This window comes from Rhineura floridana, chromosome 15 (assembly GCF_030035675.1).
Source record: "Rhineura floridana isolate rRhiFlo1 chromosome 15, rRhiFlo1.hap2, whole genome shotgun sequence".
Lineage (NCBI taxonomy): Eukaryota > Metazoa > Chordata > Lepidosauria > Squamata > Rhineuridae > Rhineura > Rhineura floridana.
Genome location: NC_084494.1, coordinates 29365792 through 29391724, shown reverse-complemented (window position 1 = coordinate 29391724; position 25933 = coordinate 29365792). Strand labels below are relative to the sequence as shown.

At 40.7% G+C, this 25933-nt stretch overlaps 1 protein-coding gene across 1 annotated transcript; it reads right to left on the bottom strand.

The window, feature by feature from the left end:
• Nucleotides 1-2824: 2824 nt before the first annotated feature.
• On the bottom strand, nucleotides 2825-25622 carry LOC133370688 (phospholipase A2 inhibitor and Ly6/PLAUR domain-containing protein-like). The gene is made up of 4 exons (XM_061597338.1): nucleotides 25477-25622; nucleotides 11912-12026; nucleotides 4789-4902; nucleotides 2825-3156 (listed from the first exon to the last, which is right to left on the bottom strand). The coding sequence occupies exons 2-4, from the start codon at nucleotides 11958-11960 to the stop codon at nucleotides 2975-2977; spliced, it is 345 nt and encodes a 114-aa protein (XP_061453322.1). The 5' UTR covers nucleotides 11961-12026; nucleotides 25477-25622; the 3' UTR covers nucleotides 2825-2974.
• Between the last annotated feature and the right edge of the window lie 311 nt (nucleotides 25623-25933).

Here is a 25933-nt window from a genome sequence, read left to right as displayed (position 1 = left end):
GATCTAGCCTGCTCCATCCCCCCTAAGCAATCATGCTGCCCACCGACACAATGGGGGATGTTTCCCATCACCATTGTTGAAGTAAGATTCAACTGCCAGTTCAATTTGATTCTGGATGGAGTCCAGGGGGCTAGGTGGAATGGAGGGGCTGGGGGCTGACATCTTGGTTTTTCCAGCTCTGGTTGTAGTCCAACATCTGGAGGCCCACTGTTTCCCCATCTGTGCTCTAAGGGCTCCTTTAGTAAGGAGCACAAGTTGCCTTTTCCTTAGGACCTATCCAAGGTCCTGAAGGACACATCTCTGGCCAACCTTGTTCTTGCTGTGCGCTGCAAACTATTGCCAGACTTTCTGTCTCCAGATGCCACTGTGGGCTTATCCTCACCTCGACTGGACAGTGGCACAGAATCATAGAATTGGAAGGTACATTTGAGGTCATCTAGTCCAATATTCCCTACTCAATGGATCTATAATCAGGGATGCAACTACAGCACCCTGGCAGATGGCCACCCATCCTCTATTTAAACCCCTAATGGAAGAGGGTAAAAAAAAAGAATGCTGCCAAGGCAGTTGGTTCCCCTGTCTTACTTTTAGGAAGCATGATACTGGGCATGGAGCTTTTCACTTTGTGAAGAAGCTGATTGACTAGGTTATTGATTGCCCCTTCTCTTCCCCCCCATCCCCCAAAAAGATAAAGCCATATTTTGATTTCTTGTTCTGTTTTTATTCATTTGTATAAAGCAAATATGACACCATCTCTCTGGAAGGCCAAATGATCATCTCTATCATCCCTAGAGATGGTTGTAAGGCAGTGAATATAAAAACAGAGTTTGCAATTGCTGGAGTCCCCCTCCATGTCATGTTCACAAGATGGGCTGTAGCTTAAGCAGTAGAACACCTGTACTGCATGCAGAAGGTCCTGGATTCAATGGGAGGGCTGCTGCCAGTCAAAGCAGATGACACTGGGTGAGGTGGACAAATGGTCCTACTGAGACCTTCATGCCTTCATTTGCCTCATGTATCTAAAACCTATTCACTGGTCTGGGGTGACTTATGATCCATGGAGCTTCGGGAAGCTATTTTTGCTGAGACGTAAGATGTAGATCCAACTGGGGTTGGCAGAGAAATGTAGACATTCAGGATCTTTGGGATATGTAATGTCTATTATAATTTACATTGCCGTGCTCATTTGGGGGGGAAAGTGTTGATTACCCTCTCACCAAATGTATAAGGCTGGTACCTGTCCAGATGAGCAATGTATTCCAAGTTCACAGACTCACAGAGTCACTCCTAAATAAATTTTTATTGTCAAAGGCATCCGGAGCATGGAAAGGGTACAAACTTGGGGGGAAATGACCATGTTTAAATTGGAACCTAGCCACAGCATGGAAATTCAAGCTGTGGTTACAATAGAAAGCAATCCCTAACCCCAGTGCTGTTTTTGGTAAACAATGAGGTCAGCGGTGTCACTAGTGGGAGTGCGAGGGGGTGCGGACCTCCAGCGCGCGCCCTCCCAGGGGCATGGATGGGGGTGGCTGGTCTTGAGCACGTGCACGCTCAAGGCCAGCCACCCCCATCCATGCCCCTGGGAGGGCGCGCGCCGGAGGTGCACCCAGCCAGAGAAGGCCTGGGAACTCCGGCGCGCCTCCCTCACCCCGCCAACGCTGCACACGGTCTCACCCGCCTCCAATGAGGATTTGGAGCAGCCTTGCCAGGCAACAGCACGGGGCAGGGCAGCTCTGGGTGTCACCCTCCTCATGGTGACACCCGGGTGCGGGCCGCACCCTCCGCACCCTGGTAGTGACACCCCTGAATGAGGTGAGGGTACTCATAACTGAGCAAAAGTGTCATTGGTGCCCGCATGAAATGAAAATAACAGGTGCCAATACTCAGGACCATCACACACACAAAGCACTGCCTAACCCCATTCCTAAACTCCCTTTCCAGGGGAGCTCAGGTTGAAGAAACGAGAAGAATCTGCTTCAAAATAATGAGGCTCCTGCTATTAGCTGAGCTCGGTTTATAGCAGCAACAACAGACAAAGCATCAGGAAGTGCTTTAAATGGAAATGTCTTCCTTAATCACTCCTATTTCAGAGCTTGTTTCATGTCCCTAGCTAAGAACTGGCACACAGGAGCACACACATTTGATGGAGTCTCACTGAAGCAGTCTTCAAATGGAAACAAAACATCTCTTGAACTGCTTCAGAGACAGGAAGGATCCTTAGGAACCATCTTAGTAACAGATGCGTTGGCATCAATTTCAAATGCAGAAAGAAGGAAAACAAAGAGAAAAGCCCCAATTAAAGCCAGACGAAGCACAGCTTGTCCAGGAAGTGCCACCATAAGGTGCAAATCTTCAACATCAACATGGTGTGGCCATGGTGATTGAGAGGTAACACCTGTGTGACAGGTAGGTGTGGTTTGTAAAAAAAAGGCCTCATAGGCCATGGAGGGGGTTAAGATCTATGTGTCAACAATTCCTTATCCCTGACATAGGCTCCATCTGCACTGTACATTTAAAGTTCTATGATACCACTTTAAACAGTCATGGCTTCCCCCAAAGGATCCTGGGAACTGCAGTTTGTTAAGGGTGCTAGGAGTTGTTAGAAGACAGCTATTCTCCTCACAAAGCTACAATTCCCAGAGTTCACTGGGATGAGGGATTGGTTGTTAAACCATTCTCGGAATAGTAGGCCTGTAAGAGGAAGAGGACTTTGTGCTGGCTATGCCCTGAGCCAGCCAATTTGAATGGTGACAGAAATTCCTTCCTCAGCCACCCCTCATCCCAAAATTAACAGAAGCAGAAAATGAGTCTATTTCAGATCTCTTTTTTCCTCACTGGTTTTTAATTCATTTCTGTTCAGCAAAACATAGAGAAGGCCCAAGCACCAACTGAGCAGCTCCAGAGAAGATTGCATACGTGCAAATAATGAGGAGGAAGCATTATTCCATGCTGAATTGCCACAGGTGTGTCATTACAGGAGGATCTTCTTCAGCAGGAGCCCAGAGAGCGCCAGGAGGAGGGATCCAGAAGATGGAGTGGCCTTGCTGCATACAATCTCTTTAACAAGAGATCCAGAGGTTGGGTCAGCCTTTCCTACCTGAAGATTCTGACAGTCAGCCATCCTAGTGCATGCCTTCATAGTGATTGACACTCCTTGAGATAGAAGGTAAAGGTGAGTTATCAGCAAAATCAGTGTCCCAAGTTGTTATGACCCAGACACACTTACTTATCCCATTTACATCTAGCCTTTAAAAAAAAAGATGACTAACAAAATCAAAGTGGCACGAACTAATCACAAACCCAGAAGTTGTTCTAGTCATATCAAGATTCCTGCAATTCTCTCTCTCTCTCTCTCTCTCTCTCTCTCTGTGTGTGTGTGTGTGTGTGTGTGTTTCAACCATCTTGGGCTCTATGGTCCACAGGGGAGGCCCTATTGGTGATGCTGCTACTGAGGGTTACCTGGTTGGCAGTGAGAAGTGACAGGGCCTTCTCGGTGGTGGTCCCCTGTCTGTGGAATGCACTCCCTAGTGAGGTGCATCAGTCTCCCTCACTAGTAATTATTAGGAGTTTTTTTTTTTTAAAGCATTCCTGTTTCCCCAGGCATTATAATGGCTGAAAGTCCTGTCCCCAGCAACTGCTGAAATTACTGGCTTTGAGAGTAGTGGATTGTTTTTAGCTCATGCAGACAATGAAGACAACATTGTTCTGTGATAGTTAGCCAGTGATTTCTGATATTTACATCGGTTTTATTGTATTTTATTGAATATATGTATGATTGTTGTAAACCACTTTGATTTTTTTGACGAACAGTGGTATAAAAATATTTGTATAAATAAATAAAAATGACTGCTCCCTAAAAACAGATGACAAATTGAGGTGGATGTTTGAGTTTCATGGAGGGGTGGAGGGATCATAATTCAACTCTTGGAATGATTTTGTGGAGGTGGGGAGGGGGATTTCAAATAAGGCAAAGGAGATTTTTATCCTTCTTTTTATTTTCTTGTTTTAACTGTTGCTCAAGCTGCCAGCAGCAACAACAGGGCTCTCTGGGAAGGGTAAATGTCTGTGGCATTGGCCAAGTCTCTGCTTCTGAATCACTAACAATGAAAATTGATGATGATGATGATGATAAAACAGGAAAGGGGGGAAGATATGAAGCCCCCGCTGCAATTATAAGCCCTTTCCTCTCTCCATAAACCCTTTCATCCCCTCTGTTTCACTTTCACTTGAAAAGTTTGGGTGGCATCCAATGCACTCATTCCGCACAAGGATCTATCCTTGCACAATGGCACTCCCCTGCTTTTCTCCCTCGGTGCGCACCCCACATGAGGTGGGTTTGGAGTGTTTGGAGGATTTAGATATTTAGAGAAAGGGGAGAGGGGGAAAGTTGTGTTGCACAAGCATAAATCCTTGTGCTAACAGAATGAGAGATCTAGCGCTTCTTTGGATACAAGCCCAAGCCCTGAAAGTGCCCCCCCAAATCTGGACCAAAATTTTGAAACAACATTGATACAAGCCCTATTTGAACCCATATGTGCCAGTTCCCTCCCAAATGCTAGTGGGCCTGCTGTGGCCCTCCAAATGTTAAGGCTCCCCTCCCCTCAGCCTCAGACAAAATGGCCAATAGTCAGGGGTGTTGGGACACACAGCAATGCCTGGAGGGCTACAGATTCCCTCCTCCCTATCTACCCATCATTTGACCCATAAGGCAGCTCCATGTATTCATGAGGCTAACACAAAGCACAAGTTTTTCATTGGCCTGGAAAGGCTTATGATCCCTCTCACCTCCGGTTCCAGTCACTATCTTCATACAGCCATCTGCGCCAGAAGGACAAGTGATTCTCTTGCCGGAACAATCTTGAGAAGTAGATGTGCAACTTTCGCATTCCAAAGAGCTAGCTGGAAGATTGAGATTTCAGTGCTTGTTGATCGAACAGGCCACACTCATACACACACAACAACAACAACATAAACCAATATAAACAACATAAAACAATAATGAACATCAGAATGAGTACATAGAAAAAGTATTATCATCAAAACTGCTTACAAACATCCTCTCACAGAGTCTGGGTGATGTATATTATACACGAGAGTGGCTGTATACTATAGCCAGCATGGATTTTTCGCATCCCGCAATGTTAAATTGAAATTACCCCTCATGCCATTCTAATGCTTTGCATAAGCTCATTTCAAAACAGAACCTTACAAAACTTGGTCCGGATTTTTCCCCTCTCTTTTCACACTTTGAACTCTCTTTTTTTTTTTTTTTTTTATATAGTTTTTATTCAAATTTTTCCAAAAAACAAACAAAACAAAGTAAGAAAAAACATAACAATACTACAACAAAAAATAAAAATAAAATGGTTGACTTCCGATTTGTCACAGATCAGCTATAAGTATATAATATACATCAAACCTGTCCCTTAATATGTACATACAGAATCCCTTTTCTCCATAAGCTGTCTTAATTAATCATCAAATCCCAGTATCATCATTTTATTTTGATCTTTCGACAAAAAGTCTAAGAGAGGCTTCCAATCCTTAAGGAATGTATCTGTCGATTTTTCTCTAAGTAAACACGTCAATTTATCCATTTCTACTAAGTCCATTAATTTCAGTAGCCATTCTTCCATTGTTGGTATTGATTCCATTTTCCACTTTTGTGCATATAATAATCTTGCTGCCGTAATCATATATAATAATATTCTTCCATATTTCTTTTCTATTTGTTTATCCATAAAACCCAGTAAAAAAAATTCTGGTTTTGACTGAATATTTATCTTTAAAATTTTTTGCATCTTCCTACCTATCTGTGCCCAGAATAATTTCGCCTTTTTACATGACCACCACATATGATAAAAAGATCCTTCTTGTTGTTTACATTTCCAACAAACATTAGAGACATTACTATACATTTTTGACAGCTTTTCTGGAGTCATGTACCAACGGTACATCATTTTATAAAAATTTTCTTTAAGATTATAACATAATGTAAATTTCAAGCCTTTTTTCCACATATTTTCCCATTGATCCATTTGTATGTTATGACCAAAATTTTTTGCCCACTTTACCATGCACTCTTTTACTTGTTCTTCCTCCATATCCATTTTCAATAAAAGTTTATACATTTTTGCAATTATGTTTTCATCATTTGTATACAAACCTATTTCAAAATCAGATTTACTTATTTCAAACCCATACATTTTCTTGTCCATTTTATATCTTTCTAACAATTGTAAATAGGCAAACCAATGAAAACTATATCCTTCCTTTATCAATTGTTCTCTCTCTTTCATTGTGTATTCTCCATGTACATTTTCTAATAGTTCTTGATAAGTTAACCATTTCTCTTTTCCAGACATTTCTCTTCTATAAAACGCTTCTTGACTTGAGACACATAATGGTATTTTCGAATAAAACCTTGGTTTGTATCTATTCCATATTTTCAACAGAGAACGTCTTATAAAATGATTGTTAAAGTCTACGTTTACTCTTACTTTGTCATACCATAGATATCCATGCCATCCCCACTTCAAATTGTGGCCCTCCAAATCCAATAGTCTTTTATTCCTCAATAAGATCCATTCCTTTATCCAGACTAAACAGCAGGCAGCAAAATAAAGTCTCAAATTTGGTAATCCCAGTCCTCCTCTTTCTTTAGCGTCTTGAAGTAATTTAAATTTAACTCTTGGTTTTTTTCCTTGCCATACAAATTTAGAAATATCTTTTTGCCATTGTTTAAAAGGTAAATCAGAGGATATTACAGGTATTGTTTGAAACAAAAACATCATTCTCGGTAATACATTCATTTTTATCACAGATATTCTACCCATTAATGACAGTTGTAGTTTATCCCATCTTAGCAAGTCTTTCTTAATCTCTGTCCATAATTTTTCGTAATTATTATGAAACAGCTTTGAGTTTTTATTTGTCATGATGATGCCTAGATATTTCAACTTTTTTTCTATTGTAAAATCTGTCTTGTCCATTAACTCTTTCTGTTCCCTTAAAGTTAAATTTTTCACCAACATCTTTGTTTTTTGATTGTTGATCTTAAATCCTGCTAACGGTCCAAATTCTTTTAATTTATCCATCAATATATGAATTCCTTCCAAAGGGTTTTCTAGTACAATTATCAAATCATCAGCAAATGCTCTCAATTTATATTCTTCTTTTTTTATTTTTAATCCCGAAATCCTTTTATCTTGCCTTATATCTCTAAGCAGCACTTCTAAAACCAGAATAAATAAAAGGGGAGATAATGGACATCCCTGTCTTGTACCCTTTTGTATTTCACATGAATCCGTTAAGTCTCCATTAACAATTATCTGGGCCTTCTGTGATGTATAAATCGATCTGATCCATTTTATAAAGTTGTCTCCAAAATCCATTTGCTCCAAAACCTGGAACATAAATTTCCAATTCAAATTATCAAATGCTTTTTCAGCATCTAAAAAAATCAAAGCTGCTTGTTTATCATTTCGTTGTTCTAAATATTCCAACACATTCAAAACATTCCTGACGTTGTCACGTAATTGTCTTTTAGGTAAAAACCCTGATTGATCTTCCTGAATAAATTGTTGCAATATTATTTTCAATCTTTCAGCCAAAATCATTGTAAAAATTTTATAGTCATTATTCAGTAGAGATATTGGCCGATAATTTTTTGTTTTAGTTAAATCTTGGTCCTCTTTAGGTATTAATGTTATATTAGCATTTTTCCAACTATCCGGTATCTTTCCCTCTTGCAAAATAGAATTCATTGTAGACTGTAAGGGTAGCAAGAGTTCTTCCTCCAAACATTTATAATACATTGCAGATAGCCCATCTGGTCCTGGCGCCTTTCCTAATTTAATTTTATTTATAGCTTCAGATATCTCTCTTGACGTAATAGGGCCATTAATAACTTGTCTCTGAAAATCTGTAATTTTCGGCAGATTCTGTTTAGATAAATACTCTTCTATTTTTTCAGATGGAATTTCTTGACACTTATACAATGTTGAGTAATATTGATGAAAAATCTTTTTGATTTTTACATTATCTGTCAGCGTCTCATCTCCTTCTTGTATCTTTAAAATAATATTTTTTTGACGTTCTTTTCTTAATTTATATGCTAACCATTTCCCAGGTTTATTTGCAAATTCAAAAGTCCTTTGTTTAGCAAAATTTAATTTCCTTTCAATTTCTCTAACTGTCAACATTGATACTTGCTTCTGTAACATTTTAATTTGATTTACAATAGAAACTTTAGCTGGATTCTTTTTCAATTCTTCCTCTTTTTGTTTTATTTCTTCCAAAATTAATTGCATTTTCTGTTGTTTCTTTTTTTTTAATTCAGAATTACATTTAATAAAGTATCCCCTCATAAATGCCTTACTAGTATCCCAAACAATATTTTCACTTGTTCCTTTATATAAATTATATTCAAAGAACTCCTTTAATTTCTTCTTACATTCTTGTACTACTTTATCATTCTGTAATAAAGATTCATTTAGTCTCCATCTAAATCCAAGATTTTTTTTTTTTAAAGTTAATATCACAGGATTGTGGTCCGAAAAAGTTTTTGGTAATATATCCATTTTAAAAATATCCTTCGCTAAAATTTTTGACATCCAAATCATATCAATCCTCGAAAATGTTTTATGTCTTTCTGAAAAATAAGTAAATTCCTTTGCATTATCATTTATATATCTCCAGGTATCCACCAATTCTAAATGTTCCATGAGTTCAAAACAAATCTTCGGTAATTTACCTTGTGTCTCTTTGATATTTTTTTCAGAAAACCTATCAATTTTTGGTGAGATTACCCCATTCCAGTCACCCATGACACACCAATGCTCATATGAAAACTCTGACAATTTTTCCATAAGTCCTGTATAAAACCTTGTTTTATCTTCATTGGGGGCATAAATACCCACTATCAAAATGTTTGTACCTTGTAAAGTAATTTCAACCCCCACAAATCTACCACTATCGTCCAATAATACCAATTTAGGAAGCAATTGTGGGTTAATATAGAGAACAACTCCATTTTTTTTTTTTGGTCCAGCTGAAATAAATTCTTCACCCAAATTTTTACAAATCAGATATTTGGAATCTTTCTTCTGAATATGAATTTCTTGTAGACAAATTATATCCAATTTTAATTTTTTCAAATAATGAAACACTTTCTTTCTCTTCTGCGCCGTGTTGGCTCCATTTATATTCCAAGTTAGGTATTTGTAATCCATCATTAAGCGTGTATTTTAAAATTTGCCTGATGCTCCTTTTGATCCATCATCTTCCTTCCCCTCCTCTGCATATCCTTGTTGACTTTGTTTCCCAGGAACTATATCCATATCTTTGAGTTTATCTTCTTCCATATCTTTTGAAGCTTTTCTCAAGAAGTCCCTTGCTTTTTGAACAGTATTCAGTCTGTATTTCTGTTGTCTGAATGTAAAAATCACTCCTTCTGGAACGTCCCACCTAAATTGAATTTTGCATTGCTTAAGTTTTTCTGTAAGGAAAGCATATTCTTTTCTCTTACGTAAAAGTCTAATAGGAATTTCCTTCATCACCAGTATTTCCTTACCATCAATTTTAAAGGTATATTTAAAGTGTTGCTGTAAAACCATATCTCTGGTCGTCTTCTTTACGAAATGAACAAGCACATCTCTTGGAATTTTTTTCATTGTTGCATATCTGGAGTTAATTCTATAAACTTTGTCTATTTCAAATTCCATCCTATCTTCATTCAAGTCCAGAAATTTTACTAAAGCATTAACAATTTTATCTCTAATGTCTTCACCTGTTTCCTCAGGGATTGCACGGAATCTCAAACAATGCTCTTTATTTCTCATTTCAGTCACAGCTAAATAGTCCAAATTTTTTTCTAGTTCCAGATTTAGTATATCTGTTCTATTCTCCAAGGTTTGTACCTTTTCTTTAGTATTTTTTGCATCTTCCTTTATTTGCCCAATTGTCCCTTTAATCTCATCCACTTGTGTTTTAATATAGTCTTTTATATCTGTCAATTCAGTTTTCATTTCCTGTTTCATTTCCTGTTTTATAGCATTAATCCCTTCCATTATTTTTTGAAACATTTCTGGGGGTATATCCTCTTCCTGTGTATCAATAGAACCTCTTCGCCCCTGGGCCTTGGTTGTTTTTTTAGTTGTCATTTTCAAAAAGAGGCCTTTAATTTCTAATATTAATCACTGTTTCAGAACCTAAGGGCAGTCTATTTCTTTTCTTTTTTTCCCTCCACCAAAAAGAAGAGTTAATATTCCAGGCCTATTATTGAAATCCAGCCAGCACAACACAGTCCTTATCTGCTTCCAAGAATGCAAAACAATTCTGGTTGCCAAGACTAAACAATTAGTAGCATATACGAGCAGCGGATTCATCCAACAAGAAATAGTCCAAAGAGAAAAATAGTCCAAAATATAATAATTACCTCTCATCCGTTTTTAAACTTTAAAAGTCCAAATTCAAGCCAGCTTTTTGTCGTAAAAAAAGTATATAAGTTGTTTATATTTTCTTTCTTCCTTAATTATATTTAAAAGAGAAAAAGTATGACTCACCCAGGTTTCTCAATTGCTGATTCATAAACAAATCCCTTTTATTGCAGTAATTTAAACCGAATGATAAGGTTTAGGCAGAAGTGGGCTCGCTGGTTAAGAACGTTTTTTTTTTGAGAGAAGAAAAAACGCTTCGCTTTATTCCAGTTCAGCTTGCGTGGAATTCCTGACTCCGTCTTCAGCCGATCGGCTTGCCTTCTTATCTCAGGAATTTCCTGATCAATTCCAGCCGCCGACAGCTCAACGAAGTCTTGTGGAAGATCTGATCGGTTCTCCTATACCTTGGAGAACATTTAAGCCAGTCCAAGATTCCTCTTGGCTGGCTTTTAACCTGAAAAAAGCTTCCTCTGAGGCAGAGCTCCTTCAGAGACAACCACCAGCCAGCACCACTTCCCGGAAGTCCCCACACTTTGAACTCTCAATTCTCTCTGACTGTTTTGTGTATCGCCATGAAAATTTAGAAGGTTGTTAAGCAAGCATTTCTGAGTTCAGGGCTATAAGTTTTGTAAGGTTTTCTTTTGAAATAAGCTTATGGGAAAGAGCAGAATGGCATGGGCAAGTATTTTCAATTTAACATTGCAGAATGCAAAACATCCATGCTGGCTATAGTATACAGCCACTCTTGTGGCTGTATAATAAACACATTTTTGCATGCTGTTTTGACTAATATACACATTTTGGCAAGCGATTTCTCCTAATATAATGCATGTTTTTATGTTATAATCATTAATATGTTCCTTTTTATGCACATTTTCCCCTAATATATGTGTTTTTTTTAATGCTAGCTGGTGAACTGCACCACAAAAATTGGACAAGTGCAAATTTTGAAGGATGGTTATGTTTTGCTTCTCATATTGTTTCAGAAAGTGAAAATTTGATAAACTTGGCTTTTAATGAGAACTTAATTGAATTTCTCCCCCACCCCTACTGTTGATTTCAGCTTTCTCATTTTCCTAATCTTAAATCCAGTTTGTCACAATTTCACATCAGGTTATTTATTTTTATGTTTAAATCCTCATGACAATTCATCAGTATTTTTGCACCCGTTTCCCCTAACATACACATGTTTCTATGCAATTTTCCCTAATATGCACATTTTGCAAGTTTTTTCCCCTAATACAATGTAATTGTGTGCTCTTTCCACTAATATATACATTTTTATGCACACTTTCCCCTAAGATATGGGTTGGGGGTATGCAATTTTTGGTTGGAAAATTGCACAACAACATTTGGAAAAGTGTCAGTTTTGAAGGTTGGGTATGTTTCACTTCCTATATTTTTCATGAAGCTCGACTTAGGTTGGTCCACCTTAAGTGCAAACCAAATTTCTTCCCCATCTCCAATACCTCTTGTGAGAAGCACAGAAAAGAGAAGGAGTCCCAGGATAGCCTGCATGGTGATTCAAAAGGCACTGTGTGACCAAAGTCTCTTCAAGGAAGGAAAACCCCTGGGATGAAGCCTCTGGAGGGAAAAAAAGAAGAAATATATATATTATTACTATATATACTATAAAAAGGTAAAGGTGTCCCCGCACTTGTAGTGCGAGTCGTTTCCAACTCTTAGGGTGACGTCTTGCAACGTTCACTAGGCAGACCATATATATGGGGTGGGATTGCCAGTTCCTTCCCGGCCTTTCTTTACCCCCTACAATATGCCGGGTACTCATTTTACCGACCATGGATGGATGGAAGGCTGAGTGGACCTCGACCCCTTTTACCGGAGATTCGACTTGCTCCTTCCATTGGAATCAAACCCCGGCCGTGAGCAGAGCTTTCCACTCTGCACCACGGATGATCTTATATATACTATATATATATATATATATATATATGTCAGTAAGGAAGGAAGTATGCATGCACTGAAGAATTGAATCAAGCATCCTAAGCTGAAGAAGTTGCTGGAAAATGTCAGATAAAACCTGAAAGGCTACAAAGTCCTGATGCTAGCTTATATATGTCAGGTTTTCCTCAGACCATAACCCTGATCTTGCAGAAATGGAAACCATACCATGAGATTACTGTTGAAATTACCCTGGGAATTCAAAATTGCCTCTGAGCATCTGCAGATCGCTGCCACCCCATATATATATTTGCTCTAGGGCAGGGATATTGTCTACTCTTTGTTTTGCTTTGAATAATGACTTGTGTATCTTGGAGAGTGCCTCTTGGAGAGTGCTGCATGCAAACAGTTAATAATTAGACATCCTTTTTTCCTGGCAAAAGTTCCAAACTCAGATGAGAAAAGGTCTGAAATGTGCACTTCCCTCTCCTAGCACTCTCTGGTGCCTGCTTCTCTCTCTTAGCACCCTCTAGAGGCAACTGTTTATTTATGAAAAGAAATATTGCTAACTCTGTCAGGGTGAGGCGTATCCTGTTTCAGGGGTTTGTTTGTGACTGCATTTCTACAATACGTTTTCCCCAAGGAGTTCAAGGCTGGCATGCATGGGGGGGGGAACCTCAGGTTCAGGGGCTGAATGTGGCCATCCGAGCCTCTGTATCTGGCCCTCAGAACTCTCCTTGTGCCACACTCTCTCTTCCCAGGCCACACCACATCCTGAGTATTTTTGCCTGGCTGGAGCAAGTCCTAGAAGTCTAATGATGCTTCTGGCTTGTCTGGATGAAGGACAGAGAGGGGGGTGCAAGTAGGGGTAGAAACTAGCCTGCTGCGCAAAGGTAAAATTCACCTGCATTGGGCCACCCAGACTTTTGCTCTGCCCACTTTTGTCTCTGGCCCTGCCCACCACTGGCTTGCGGCCCCTGGAAGGTTCCCTTGAAAACCCTAAATAAAAAAATGTACTGCCTTCAAGTCAATTCCGACTTATGGCGACCCTGTGAATAGGGTTTTCTTGAGGCTGAGAGGCAGTGACTGGCCCAAGGTCACCCAGTGAGCTTCATGGCTGTGTGGGGATTCGAACCCTCATCTCCCAAGTCCTAGTCCAACACTCTAACCACTGTACCACACTCATGCTCAAACTGGGGCCTGCAAAATCCATTTACGTGGTCTACAGAAAGGCTGTGGAACAGTCAAGAATATCTGTACTCAGCCCAGCACGTCATTTAATTTATTTCTGATTGCAGAGATCACCTTCATAGAACCTGGCTCACAAAAACAGTCACATCCATTGCATTAGAATGAATTATGCATCTGCTTGGATTTGTAGAACAAAAGTTAAGCAGTCTGCTGAGAGCCCCAGCAATTTTCAGGAGGCTTACCGGGGTGGGGGTTGGTTGAGAGCCACTGTCCTAACCTTTCCTCTACAGGTTTCCTACATAGATTTTCTCTTAAAAAAAAGAAAGAGAGGTAGAAACATTCAAAAACCTTATTTCTCTTGCTGTACTCTTATTTGTGCTCTCGTCTTCGCCTCCGCTATGTTATTACCGCTCCTAGTATATTTACAGCAGGTGAGTGCAAGAACACTCTCCCCTCCTGAGGCTTCCGGCAACTGGTTTTCAGAAGCATGCTGCCTCTGACTAGGGTGGCAGAGCACAGCCATCACGGCTAGTAGCCATTGATAGCCCTGTCCTCCATGAATTTGTCTAATCTTCTTTTAAAGCCATCCAAGCTGGTGGCCATTACTGCATCTTGTGGGAGCAAATTCCATAGTTTAACTATGCGCTGAGTAAAGAAGTACTTTCTTTTGTCTGTCCTGAATCTTCCAACATTCAGCTTCTTGGAATGTCCACGAGTTCTAGTATTATGAGAGAGGGAGAAGAACTTTTCTCTATCCACTTTCTCAATGCCATGCATAATGTTATACACTTCTATCATGTCTCCTCTGACCCATCTTTTCTCTAAACTAAAAAGCCCCAAATGCTGCAACCTTTCCTCGTAAGGGAGTTGCTCCATCCCCTTGATCATTCTGGTTGCCCTCTTCTGAACCTTTTCCAACTCTATAATATCCTTTTTGAGATGAGGCGACCAGAACTGTACACAGTATTCCAAATGCGGCCGCACCATAGATTTATACAATGGCATTATGATATCGGCTGTTTTATTTTCAATACCTTCCCTAATGATCGCTAGCATGGAATTTGCCTTTTTCACAGCTGCCGCACACTGGGTCGACATTTTCATCGTGCTGTCCACTACAACCCCGAGGTCTCTCTCCTGGTCAGTCACCGCCAGTTCAGACCCCATGAGCGTATATGTGAAATTAAGATTTTTTGCTCCAATATGCATAATTTTACACTTGTTTATATTGAATTGCATTTGCCATTTTTCCGCCCATTCACTCAGTTTGGAGAGATCTTTTTGGAGCTCTTCGCAATCCCTTTTTGTTTTAACAACCCTGAACAATTTAGTGTCGTCAGCAAACTTGGCCACTTCACTGCTCACTCCTCATTCTAGGTCATTAATGAACAAGTTGAAAAGTACAGGTCCCAATACCGATCCTTGAGGGACTCCACTTTCTACAGCCCTCCATTGGGAGAACTGTCCGTTTATTCCTACTCTCTGTTTTCTGCTTCTTAACCAATTCCTTATCCACAAGAGGACCTCTCCTCTTATTCCATGACTGCTAAGCTTCCTCAGAAGTCTTTGGTGAGGTACCTTGTCAAACGCTTTTTGAAAGTCTAAGTACACTATGTCCACTGGATCACCTCTATCTATATGCTTGTTGACACTCTCAAAGAATTCTAATAGGTTACTGAGACAGGACTTTCCCTTGCAGAAGCCATGCTGGCTCTGCTTCAGCAAGGCTTGTTCTTCTATGTGCTTAGTTAATCTAGCTTTAATAATACTTTCTACCAGTTTTCCAGGGACAGAAGTTAAGCTAACTGGCCTGTAATTTCCGGGATCCCCTCTGGATCCCTTTTTGAAGATTGGCGTTACATTTGCCACTTTCCAGTCCACAGGCACGGAGGAGGACCCGAGGGACAAGTTACATATTTTAGTTAGCAGATCAGCAATTTCACCTTTGAGTTCTTTGAGAACTCTCGGGTGGATGCCATCCGGGCCCGGTGATTTGTCAGTTTTTATATTGTCCATTAAGCTTAGAACTTCCTCTCTCGTTACCACTATTTGTCTCAGTTCCTCAGAATCCCTTCCTGCAAATGTTAGTTCAGGTTCAGGGATCTGCCCTATATCTTCCACTGTGAAGACAGATGCAAAGAATTCATTTAGCTTCTCTGCAATCTCCTTATCGTTCTTTAGGACACCTTTGACTCCCTTATCATCCAAGGGTCCAATCGCCTCCCTAGATGGTCTCCTGCTTCGAATGTATTTATAGAATTTTTTGTTGTTGGTTTTTATGTTCTTAGCAATGTGCTCCTCAAATTCTTTTTTAGCATCCCTTATTGTCTTCTTGCATTTCTTTTGCCAGAGTTTGTGTTCTTTTTTATTTTCTTCATTCAGACAAGACTTCCATTTTCTGAAGGAAGACTTTTTGCCTCTAAGAGCTTCCTTGACTTTGCTCGTTAACCATGCTGGCATCTTCTTGGCCCTGGCGGTACCTTTTCTGATCTGCGGTATGCACTCCAGTTGAGCTTCTAATATAGTGTTTTTAAACAACTTCCAAGCATTTTCGAGTGATGTAACCCTCTGGACTTTGTTTTTCAGCTTTCTTTTTACCAATCCCCTCATTTTTGTGAAGTTTCCTCTTTTGAAGTCAAATGTGACCGTGTTGGATTTTCTTGGCAATTGGCCAGTTACATGTATGTTTAATTTAATAGCACTATGGTCACTGCTCCCAATTGGTTCAACAACACTTACATCTCGCACCAGGTCCCGGTCCCCACTGAGGATTAAGTCCAGGGTTGCCGTCCCTCTGCTCGGTTCCATGACCAACTGGTCTAGGGAATAGTCATTTAGAATATCTAGAAACTTGAGACTTCCGGGAAGGGTGACTTAGCCTGTGCCTGCTTTTGAGACGGGCTCCTGCCTCAAAAGAAGCTTATTCAGATATATCAGTCAGTTTTTTCTTTTTTTTTTGACTGATTAAACTTCTCCCGGGTAGGGAGAAACGAAGAGATTAACCTCAAAGCCTATTTTTGTTGGGACGACCAGATCTCATTAATTTATGGGACGAGGTCCAGCCGACGAAGGTGGGACGGATTTTTAACAGCAAGCTCTATCTGATAAAGCGAACGTTCACCTTATCTTCTAAGAGAGAACGCACTAACAGGCAAGCACCCTTCTTTCTATATTTTTCTTTTACTTGACTTAAATTGTTGCTGTTTAAAAGAGATTTGCCAGATTGATCAGTTTTTGACATCTCACTGGGGAGCCATAACTTCTCTCTGCTACGCACTAATTAATAGCTTATCTCTGTTTTTGTTGCAAAAAGCTGTCCTGGATTTGCATTCTAAAGATATACACAGAAGAGGGATTTCTATTCCAGATTTTTATTTTGAAAAATATTATACTGTTTTGAGACTACTCTCTTTTTGGTCTATTTTATTTTGACGAATCTGTTTCTTGACGATTGCCATTAATTGTTTCGATCCTGGGAACTGCATTTTGTTTACTTAACTATTGGAGAGATAAGGCTGTCTGCTCTGTTTATACTGTGATGTCACCAAGTTTGGAGTATTAACCCAATTGTTGCTGAAATAAGAAGTGGTTTTCCTATATTTTTCTTTTAAAATGGCAATTAAGAAAGTGGCTGAAAATCTGGAAATAACTATGTTTCAGAAAATAATGGATGAGATTGAGATAATGAAAATTGAATTGAGTAAAATGAAGCAGGAGATTAAAGATATAAGGGTCCCTGTGAGAGAGGTGACCCTGGAAGGGGTCCCTGTGAGAGAGGAGACCCCGGAGATTGGAACAGGGGTCCCTGTGAGAGAGGTGACCCTGGAGACTGGAATAGGGGTCCCTGTGAGAGAGGAGATCCCGGAGATTGGAACCAACGTGGAACAGGAACAAGATTTGGAGTCTATGGACTTTAGAAATAAAATCTATTGTTTGGAACTCAATGTTATCTCTGAAGAAATGAATGAAGATTCTAGAGATAAAGTTATCAATGGCATGGATAATCTTCTGGACTGGAATGATGTGATGGAGCCCAATATAGAGAAAATCTATGGAATTAACTGCAGCCATGTGACAATGGAAAAACTTTTAAGAGATGACCCAGTGTATTTTGAAAAAAAGAACAGAGATATGATTTTACAGCAGTATTTCAGCAACCTATTCAGAATGGATGGCAAGAAAATATTTGGGATAGAGGTAATCCCCATCAGACTCTTACTATATGACTATGGCTTTGACAGCAAGATTATTATGGAATACTGATAATGGAAGATTGGATATTGAAATTACTGGACTTAACAAGACTACTGAAGATGGAAGATGGAAAATGGAACTAATAGAGATAATAGAACAATGGCTACTGAAATTATTGAACCTAACAGATTCTGATGTGATGGATTAATTGAAATGTTTATTTTGACTATGGTTATGACAATAAGATTATCATAATTAGTAATGAGATGGATTAATCGATATGCTTATCTGGAAAAAAAAATTGATAGATATATTTCTTAAAGAATTGAAACCTCTCTTTGACTTTTTGTGGAAAGAATAAAGTAATGTTTATGAGATTTGATGATTAAGTAAGATAACTACTGGAGGAAAGTGATTTTATAATATGACTTAAGAGACAGGATTGTTATATATTATAGACTTATAACTGATTTGATCTTTGACAAATGGGAAGTCAATATTTTACTCTTTATTTTTTATTTTTGTTTTTTTTTTCTTTTTTTCTTTTTGTTTAACTATTTTTGATTTTGTTTTTTGTCTTTGAATGTTTTATGATTTTGTCTTGTATGTTTTATGAAAATCTGAATAAAAATTATTGAAAAAAAAAAAAAAAAAGAATATCTAGAAACTTTGCTTCTTTGTCATGACTGGAACACATATGTGGCCAGTCTATGTCCGGGTAGTTGAAGTCACCCATTACTACCACATTTCCTAGTTTGGATGCTTCCTCAATTTCATATCTCATCTCAAGGTCTCCCTGAGCATTTTGATCAGGGGGACGATAGATCGTTCCCAGTATTAAGTCCCTCCTGGGGCATGGTATCACCACCCACAACGGTTCTGTGGAGGAGTCTGCCTCTTTTGGGGTTTCGAGCTTGCTGGATTCAATGCCTTCTTTCACGTATAGATCGACTCCGCACATCTTTTTTTGCTCCATCTGTCAGCCATTTTGCACTGGCACCTACTGTGCTTTTACCAAGGTAAGTACCAGCACCTCATTTTTTACCCCCCAAAGTGCTGCCTTTCATCTATAAGCTGATGAAGATTTAAAAGGAGCCAGTATTTATCTTCATTTTCTCTTTTCTCATCTATTTCTTTTTACCTTGCTCCTTATGAAATCCCATATGCTCTACTGCACAAAAACTTATTTCACACTACACAGTTTTTTTGACACTGCACAAACTGTGTCTAGCTGCACATGAGAATAAGCTCTGCTTACGACAGAGCAGCAAACATTGCTCCCCCCATCAAGGTATACAGAACTCAAGGCCATTCAAGTTGAGCCAGAAAATCCCTCAGCCACCTCTTTCCACTTCCTGGCAGTAAAAATGCAACAATAAATAATTCACAGTTTGGTGATGATACCCGTAATTGGCAGCCTGAGGCAGAAGCCTTGCAGTCTTGCAAGCTCAGTGTGATGCTCCAAACCAAAACATTCCTGGAAGCTAATCACCAAGTAAACAGTTTCCTTTTAAGGACAGAAAAGAGATCAGCGCCAACAGTCTGGGCGAATAACTAGGTGATAGGTAGGTTTGATGATCTGTATTTAGGAACTTCATTCAGAGGCGTTTGCACTATATATGATTATCCCTTGGAAATGGACTGCCTTCAAGTCGATCCTGACTTATGGCGACCTGATGAATAGGGTTTTCATGGTAAGCGGTATTCAGTGGGGGTTTACCATTGCCTCCCTCTGAGGCTAGTCCTCCCCAGCTGGCTAGGGCCTGCTCAGCTTGCCACAACTGCACAAGCCAGCCTTTCTTTGTCTGCAACTGCCAGCCGGGGGGCAACTGGGCTGCTTGGGACTATGCAGCTTGCCCACGGCTGCACAGGTGGCAGGGTGCGTAACCCCTGAGCCATTCACTGTAGGGGTGATCATTAGCTGGTCCTTGACACCCAGGAGACATAAGCGGGGATTTGAACTCACAGACTCTGGACTCCCAGCCAGGCTCTCCTCCTCGCTGTGCTATACCAGCTGTTTTGATTATCCCTTAGGAGCAACTATACTTCTGGCCAACTCACTGACTCTCTGTGTTACGCTACTAGGATTGCCAGATCTCCGGTTTTCTGCCAGAGTCTCTGGCAAAAGGGGGCCGTCTCTGGCCTCCGGCCATAGGTTCTTTTAAGACGTCAATCTCCGGCTTTTGAGCATTCCCCCCAGCTACGCATGCGTGATTGACATATGTGGCTGGCCGCCTTCCCGCCCTTTCTCATTGAGGCGGGGACTGTGGCTGGAGAGAGAGGAGGGGAACTTGAGGCGTTGCCAGGCAGCAGCGAGTAGAGCACCTCGTCAAATCTGCTGTGGGGTAAGAAGGCCTCTCGGTTGCAGGAGCCGGTGAGAGGGTGGCCCGGCTCGTTGGTAGCCAGGCCCTCGCTCGGCCGTCGTCACGCAGAGGGGAATCGGTTCCGGGTAAACAGGCCTCTTGGTGTGGTAGGCCCTTGCTGAGAGAGAGAGAGAGAGAGAGAGAGAGGCCTTGCACAGCCCTTCGTAGCCCAGAGAGGCCTTGCACAGCCCTTCGTAGCCCAGAGAGGCTTTGCACAGCCCTTCGTAGCCCCGGCCCAACCGCTTCACCCCTCCTGCTGTGGGTGCCGCTGGGCGGCAGCGGCCGTGATGGGGCTCACCAGTCTCTGGCTGGGGGGGCCCATCGCAGCCGCTGCAGCCCAGCGGCGCCCACAGCATGATGGTTGAAGCGGCCGGCCATCCTTTCTGGAGCAGGGGAACCAGCTCCGGGGCTAAGAAGGAGCCGGCCCTGGCTGGCCTCTACTCCTGCTGAGGCTGGCAGGCCGCTCGGACGCTGTCTCCTGTCTCATCTCCCAAGTCCTAGTCCAACACTCTAACCACTGTACCACACTCATGCTCAAACTGGGGCCTGCAAAATCCATTTACGTGGTCTACAGAAAGGCTGTGGAACAGTCAAGAATATCTGTACTCAGCCCAGCACGTCATTTAATTTATTTCTGATTGCAGAGATCACCTTCATAGAACCTGGCTCACAAAAACAGTCACATCCATTGCATTAGAATGAATTATGCATCTGCTTGGATTTATAGAACAAAAATCAAGCAGTCTGCTGAGAGCCCCAGCAATTTTCAGGAGGCTTACCGGGGTGGGGGTTGGTTGAGAGCCACTGTCCTAACCTTTCCTCTACAGGTTTCCAACATAGATCTTCTCTTAAAAAAAAGAGAGGTAGAAACATTCAAAAACCTTATTTCTCTTGCTGTACTCTTATTTGAGCTCTCGTCTTCGCCTCTGCTATGTTATTACCACTCCTAGAATATTTGCAGCAGGGATGGGGGATCTCAAGGCCAGGGGCCAAATGTGGCCCTCCAAGTCTCTGTATTTGGCCCTTGGGATTTTTCTCAGGCTACACCCTTTAACCTCACATTCTTTTTTTTTTTTTTTCCAATAATTTTTATTCAGATTTTCATAAAACATACAAGACAAAATCATAAAACATTCAAAGACAAAAAACAAAATCAAAAATAGTTAAACAAAAAGAAAAAAAGAAAAAAAAAACAAAAATAAAAAATAAAGAGTAAAATATTGACTTCCCATTTGTCAAAGATCAAATCAGTTATAAGTCTATAATATATAACAATCCTGTCTCTTAAGTCATATTATAAAATCACTTTCCTCCAGTAGTTATCTTACTTAATCATCAAATCTCATAAACATTACTTTATTCTTTCCACAAAAAGTCAAAGAGAGGTTTCAATTCTTTAAGAAATATATCTATCAATTTTTTTTTCCAGATAAGCATATCGATTAATCCATCTCATTACTAATTATGATAATCTTATTGTCATAACCATAGTCAAAATAAACATTTCAATTAATCCATCACATCAGAATCTGTTAGGTTCAATAATTTCAGTAGCCATTGTTCTATTATCTCTATTAGTTCCATTTTCCATCTTCCATCTTCAGTAGTCTTGTTAAGTCCAGTAATTTCAATATCCAATCTTCCATTATCAGTATTCCATAATAATCTTGCTGTCAAAGCCATAGTCATATAGTAAGAGTCTGATGGGGATTACCTCTATCCCAAATATTTTCTTGCCATCCATTCTGAATAGGTTGCTGAAATACTGCTGTAAAATCATATCTCTGTTCTTTTTTTCAAAATACACTGGGTCATCTCTTAAAAGTTTTTCCATTGTCACATGGCTGCAGTTAATTCCATAGATTTTCTCTATATTGGGCTCCATCACATCATTCCAGTCCAGAAGATTATCCATGCCATTGATAACTTTATCTCTAGAATCTTCATTCATTTCTTCAGAGATAACATTGAGTTCCAAACAATAGATTTTATTTCTAAAGTCCATAGACTCCAAATCTTGTTCCTGTTCCACGTTGGTTCCAATCTCCGGGATCTCCTCTCTCACAGGGACCCCTATTCCAGTCTCCAGGGTCACCTCTCTCACAGGGACCCCTGTTCCAATCTCCGGGGTCTCCTCTCTCACAGGGACCCCTTCCAGGGTCACCTCTCTCACAGGGACCCTTATATCTTTAATCTCCTGCTTCATTTTACTCAATTCAATTTTCATTATCTCAATCTCATCCATTATTTTCTGAAACATAGTTATTTCCAGATTTTCAGCCACTTTCTTAATTGCCATTTTAAAAGAAAAATATAGGAAAACCACTTCTTATTTCAGCAACAATTGGGTTAATACTCCAAACTTGGTGACATCACAGTATAAACAGAGCAGACAGCCTTATCTCTCCAATAGTTAAGTAAACAAAATGCAGTTCCCAGGATCGAAACAATTAATGGCAATCGTCAAGAAACAGATTCGTCAAAATAAAATAGACCAAAAAGAGAGTAGTCTCAAAACAGTATAATATTTTTCAAAATAAAAATCTGGAATAGAAATCCCTCTTCTGTGTATATCTTTAGAATGCAAATCCAGGACAGCTTTTTGCAACAAAAACAGAGATAAGCTATTAATTAGTGCGTAGCAGAGAGAAGTTATGGCTCCCCAGTGAGATGTCAAAAACTGATCAATCTGGCAAATCTCTTTTAAACAGCAACAATTTAAGTCAAGTAAAAGAAAAATATAGAAAGAAGGGTGCTTGCCTGTTAGTGCGTTCTCTCTTAGAAGATAAGGTGAACGTTCGCTTTAACAGATAGAGCTTGCTGTTGAAAATCCGTCCCACCTTCGTCGGCTGGACCTCGTCCCATAAATTAATGAGATCTGGTCGTCCCAACAAAAATAGGCTTTGAGGTTAATCTCTTCGTTTCTCCCTACCCGGGAGAAGTTTAATCAGTCAAAAAAAAAAGAAAAAACTGACTGATATATCTGAATAAGCTTCTTTTGAGGCAGGAGCCCGTCTCAAAAGCAGGCACAGGCTAAGTCACCCTTCCCGGAAGTCCACCCTTTAACCTCACATTCATTGCTCTGCTCATGTGTGTTTACAGCCACACCCAACACTGCCAGTTGGCCCTGGAAGTTTGCCTAGAAGAATATGCAGCCTTTGGGCCAAAAAAGAACCCTACCAACCCCTGATTTACAGGCTCTTTCCCACGATGGTTCTCTTCTTTGGGCCGTACCTATAAACCAGAATTTAATTTTGTACATCAACAGTTGCCAACGCTCTGTCTGCAAAAGGAGCTCCGCTAAACCCTTTTACCCTGGTGTGCACATCACCTGCACGGGTGGCATTTTTGACATTTTGTTTTCATGTTCGGAAGGCAGGTTTCTCTCCCCCTGTTCAATTTACCTCACAACAGCCCTGTGAGGTAGGTTAAGATGAGAGATAGAGACTATCCCAAAGGCACCCAGTTGAGCTTTCTGGATAAATACGGATTTGAACCCTGGTCACCCTGGTTCTAGCCACATATCGCTGCTGCCCACTTGCAATATGAAGCCAGAATGCTCCCACCTCAGTCTCACACCTCATTTTGTAAAATGGCTAGAATAGCACTTCCCCACCTCCCTCCCTCCCTCCCTCTCCCTTCCCCCCTCCATCCAGGCAACAACCACTTCTTCAGTAAACAAGATAGAGAGGAGTGACTTTGGGTGGAATCTTCAGAAGCAGCCAGAAAGGTCAGACTTCCAAATAGTCAAATGCTGAGATACAGCGCCACACTGAAGATGTGCGTTAAGATGATGCAACTCCCAGATTTGGAAATTCCCTAACATTGTTGCCAACTCCACATCTGCTTCTTCTTTCCCCCCCAAACACTTCTGCTCATTTCTCTCTTTTCTCACAACTAGCCAATTAAGCCACATGATCTTCAATTGTCCTTGAGAAACTTGTAGGTTGTTTTGCATTCTGCATTTCTTCTATTAAGATAGTTCTAAGGCCAATCGTTTCCAAGGTTGTTCTCATTTTCCCTGGTGCACAAAGAGTACTAGAAACTTACAGCATTTTAAAATGTCCAAATATGCATGATGAGCACAGGGGAGCAGGCAGTTGCCCCTTCTCTCCCCCTCCCCTTGCCCCTCCCTCCCCCCTTCCAATCCCCTCCTTCCTCCTCCTCCTCCCCTCCCCCTCCTCCCCATGGTTAGTTTTAACTATCTTAAGCATGATTGCATGGGAGTAAATATCATTGAACTCAATAAGCACACAAATGATCAAACCTCACCTCCCCCTTCCTTTGCCCCCCCTCCAATCCCCTCCTTCCCCCTCCCCCTCCTTCTGCTCTCCTCTCCCCTCCATTTTCCCTTCCCTCTCCTCTCCCCTCCCCCTCCTCCTTCCCCATGGTCAGTTTTACCTATCCTAACCATGACTGCATAAGAGTAAATCCCATTGAACTCAATAAGCATGCAAATGATCAGACTTGCCTTTCCCCTCCTTCCCCTCTCCTCTCCCTTCCTCCTGCCCTCCCCTCTTCCTTCTCCCCTACCCACTCCAGCCCTCCCTCCCTGGTCAGTTTTACCTATCCTAAGCATGATTGCACAAGAGTAAATCCCATTGAACTCAATAAACTTGCAAATGATCAAACCTGTCCTTCTCCTCCCCTCCCCCTCCTGCTTGCTCCCATCCCTCTCCTCTCCTCTGCCGTCCCTCCCCTCCCTGCTCCTCTTTCCCTCCCCATCCCCCTGTGGTCAGTTTCACCTATCCTAAGCATGATTGCAGGGGAGTAGATCCCACTGAACTCAATAAGCATGCAAATGATCAATCCATTTTCAGCAAACTTGCACAAGATCCCATTTCTTACCTCCTGGATTAAAAAGCAGAGAAATTCACTAATAGGCAAAAAACCTTGTGGTTTAAGAACATACCTATAGCCAACTCTATTATTTGGGCTGATTGCAGGTGTTGCCACCACTCACCATATGCTCAGGGGCACACGTTACCAAATTCTTCCAAGCTACACAGGAAGTGCATTGGACTGTGAAAGACCAACCCAAATTGGGTTTGCATTTCGACAAATTTGTAGGGCAGTACAATATCTCAGAGAGGAGGTCAGGTCTCCTGCTCCCCTGGTGCCTTCACTATAGCTACCCAATTTCCCTGCTTTTTAAGGTTTGATAGAAATATCTGTTGGCTATAGGTACGTTCTTAAACCGCCAGGTTTTTTGCCGATTAATGAATTCTTGTACTGAATGAGAGGACAGTTTGCAGAGAAAGATTTGTGTTAACGGCAGCATGTCATGAATTTTCTCAGTAACACCAGAAGGCAAACCCTTTCCACCATCCCCACCACCCATCAGCTTTCAAAGTTTCCAATCTCAAGCAGTCCAAGATACTCACCGATAACTATAAAGGTAGCAAGGAGGCTGAGGGTAAAAGGAGTCAATTCCAAATGTTGCCTAGAACTGAGATCCGGGCTTGTTTGGAACTCTTGATGATAGCAAGGTCTCTGACTCTGTCTGATGCAGCTGGGAATGTTTTGTAGAATCAAAGGGAAGAAGCATTTTTTTTTCAGAAAAGGGGAGGAGCATCAGACAAGCTGCCTCTCCCTCCACCCTGCCCATGCTCCCAGTCAAAGGGACTCAGGCCAGGCAAGGGTGAGATCAATGCATCAGTAGTATCCTTTATTTTGTGGTCAAACCCCTCCTAATACAAGCATATAATATAATACCAATAAAATATAAGTAAGTAATAGAATATAAAATCACGGAGGCCACAAATAAGATGAAAAATTAGGTAATAAAATATGAATTTACAGAGACCGCACTCAATTGTTCTAATTCAATTTTAACATTCA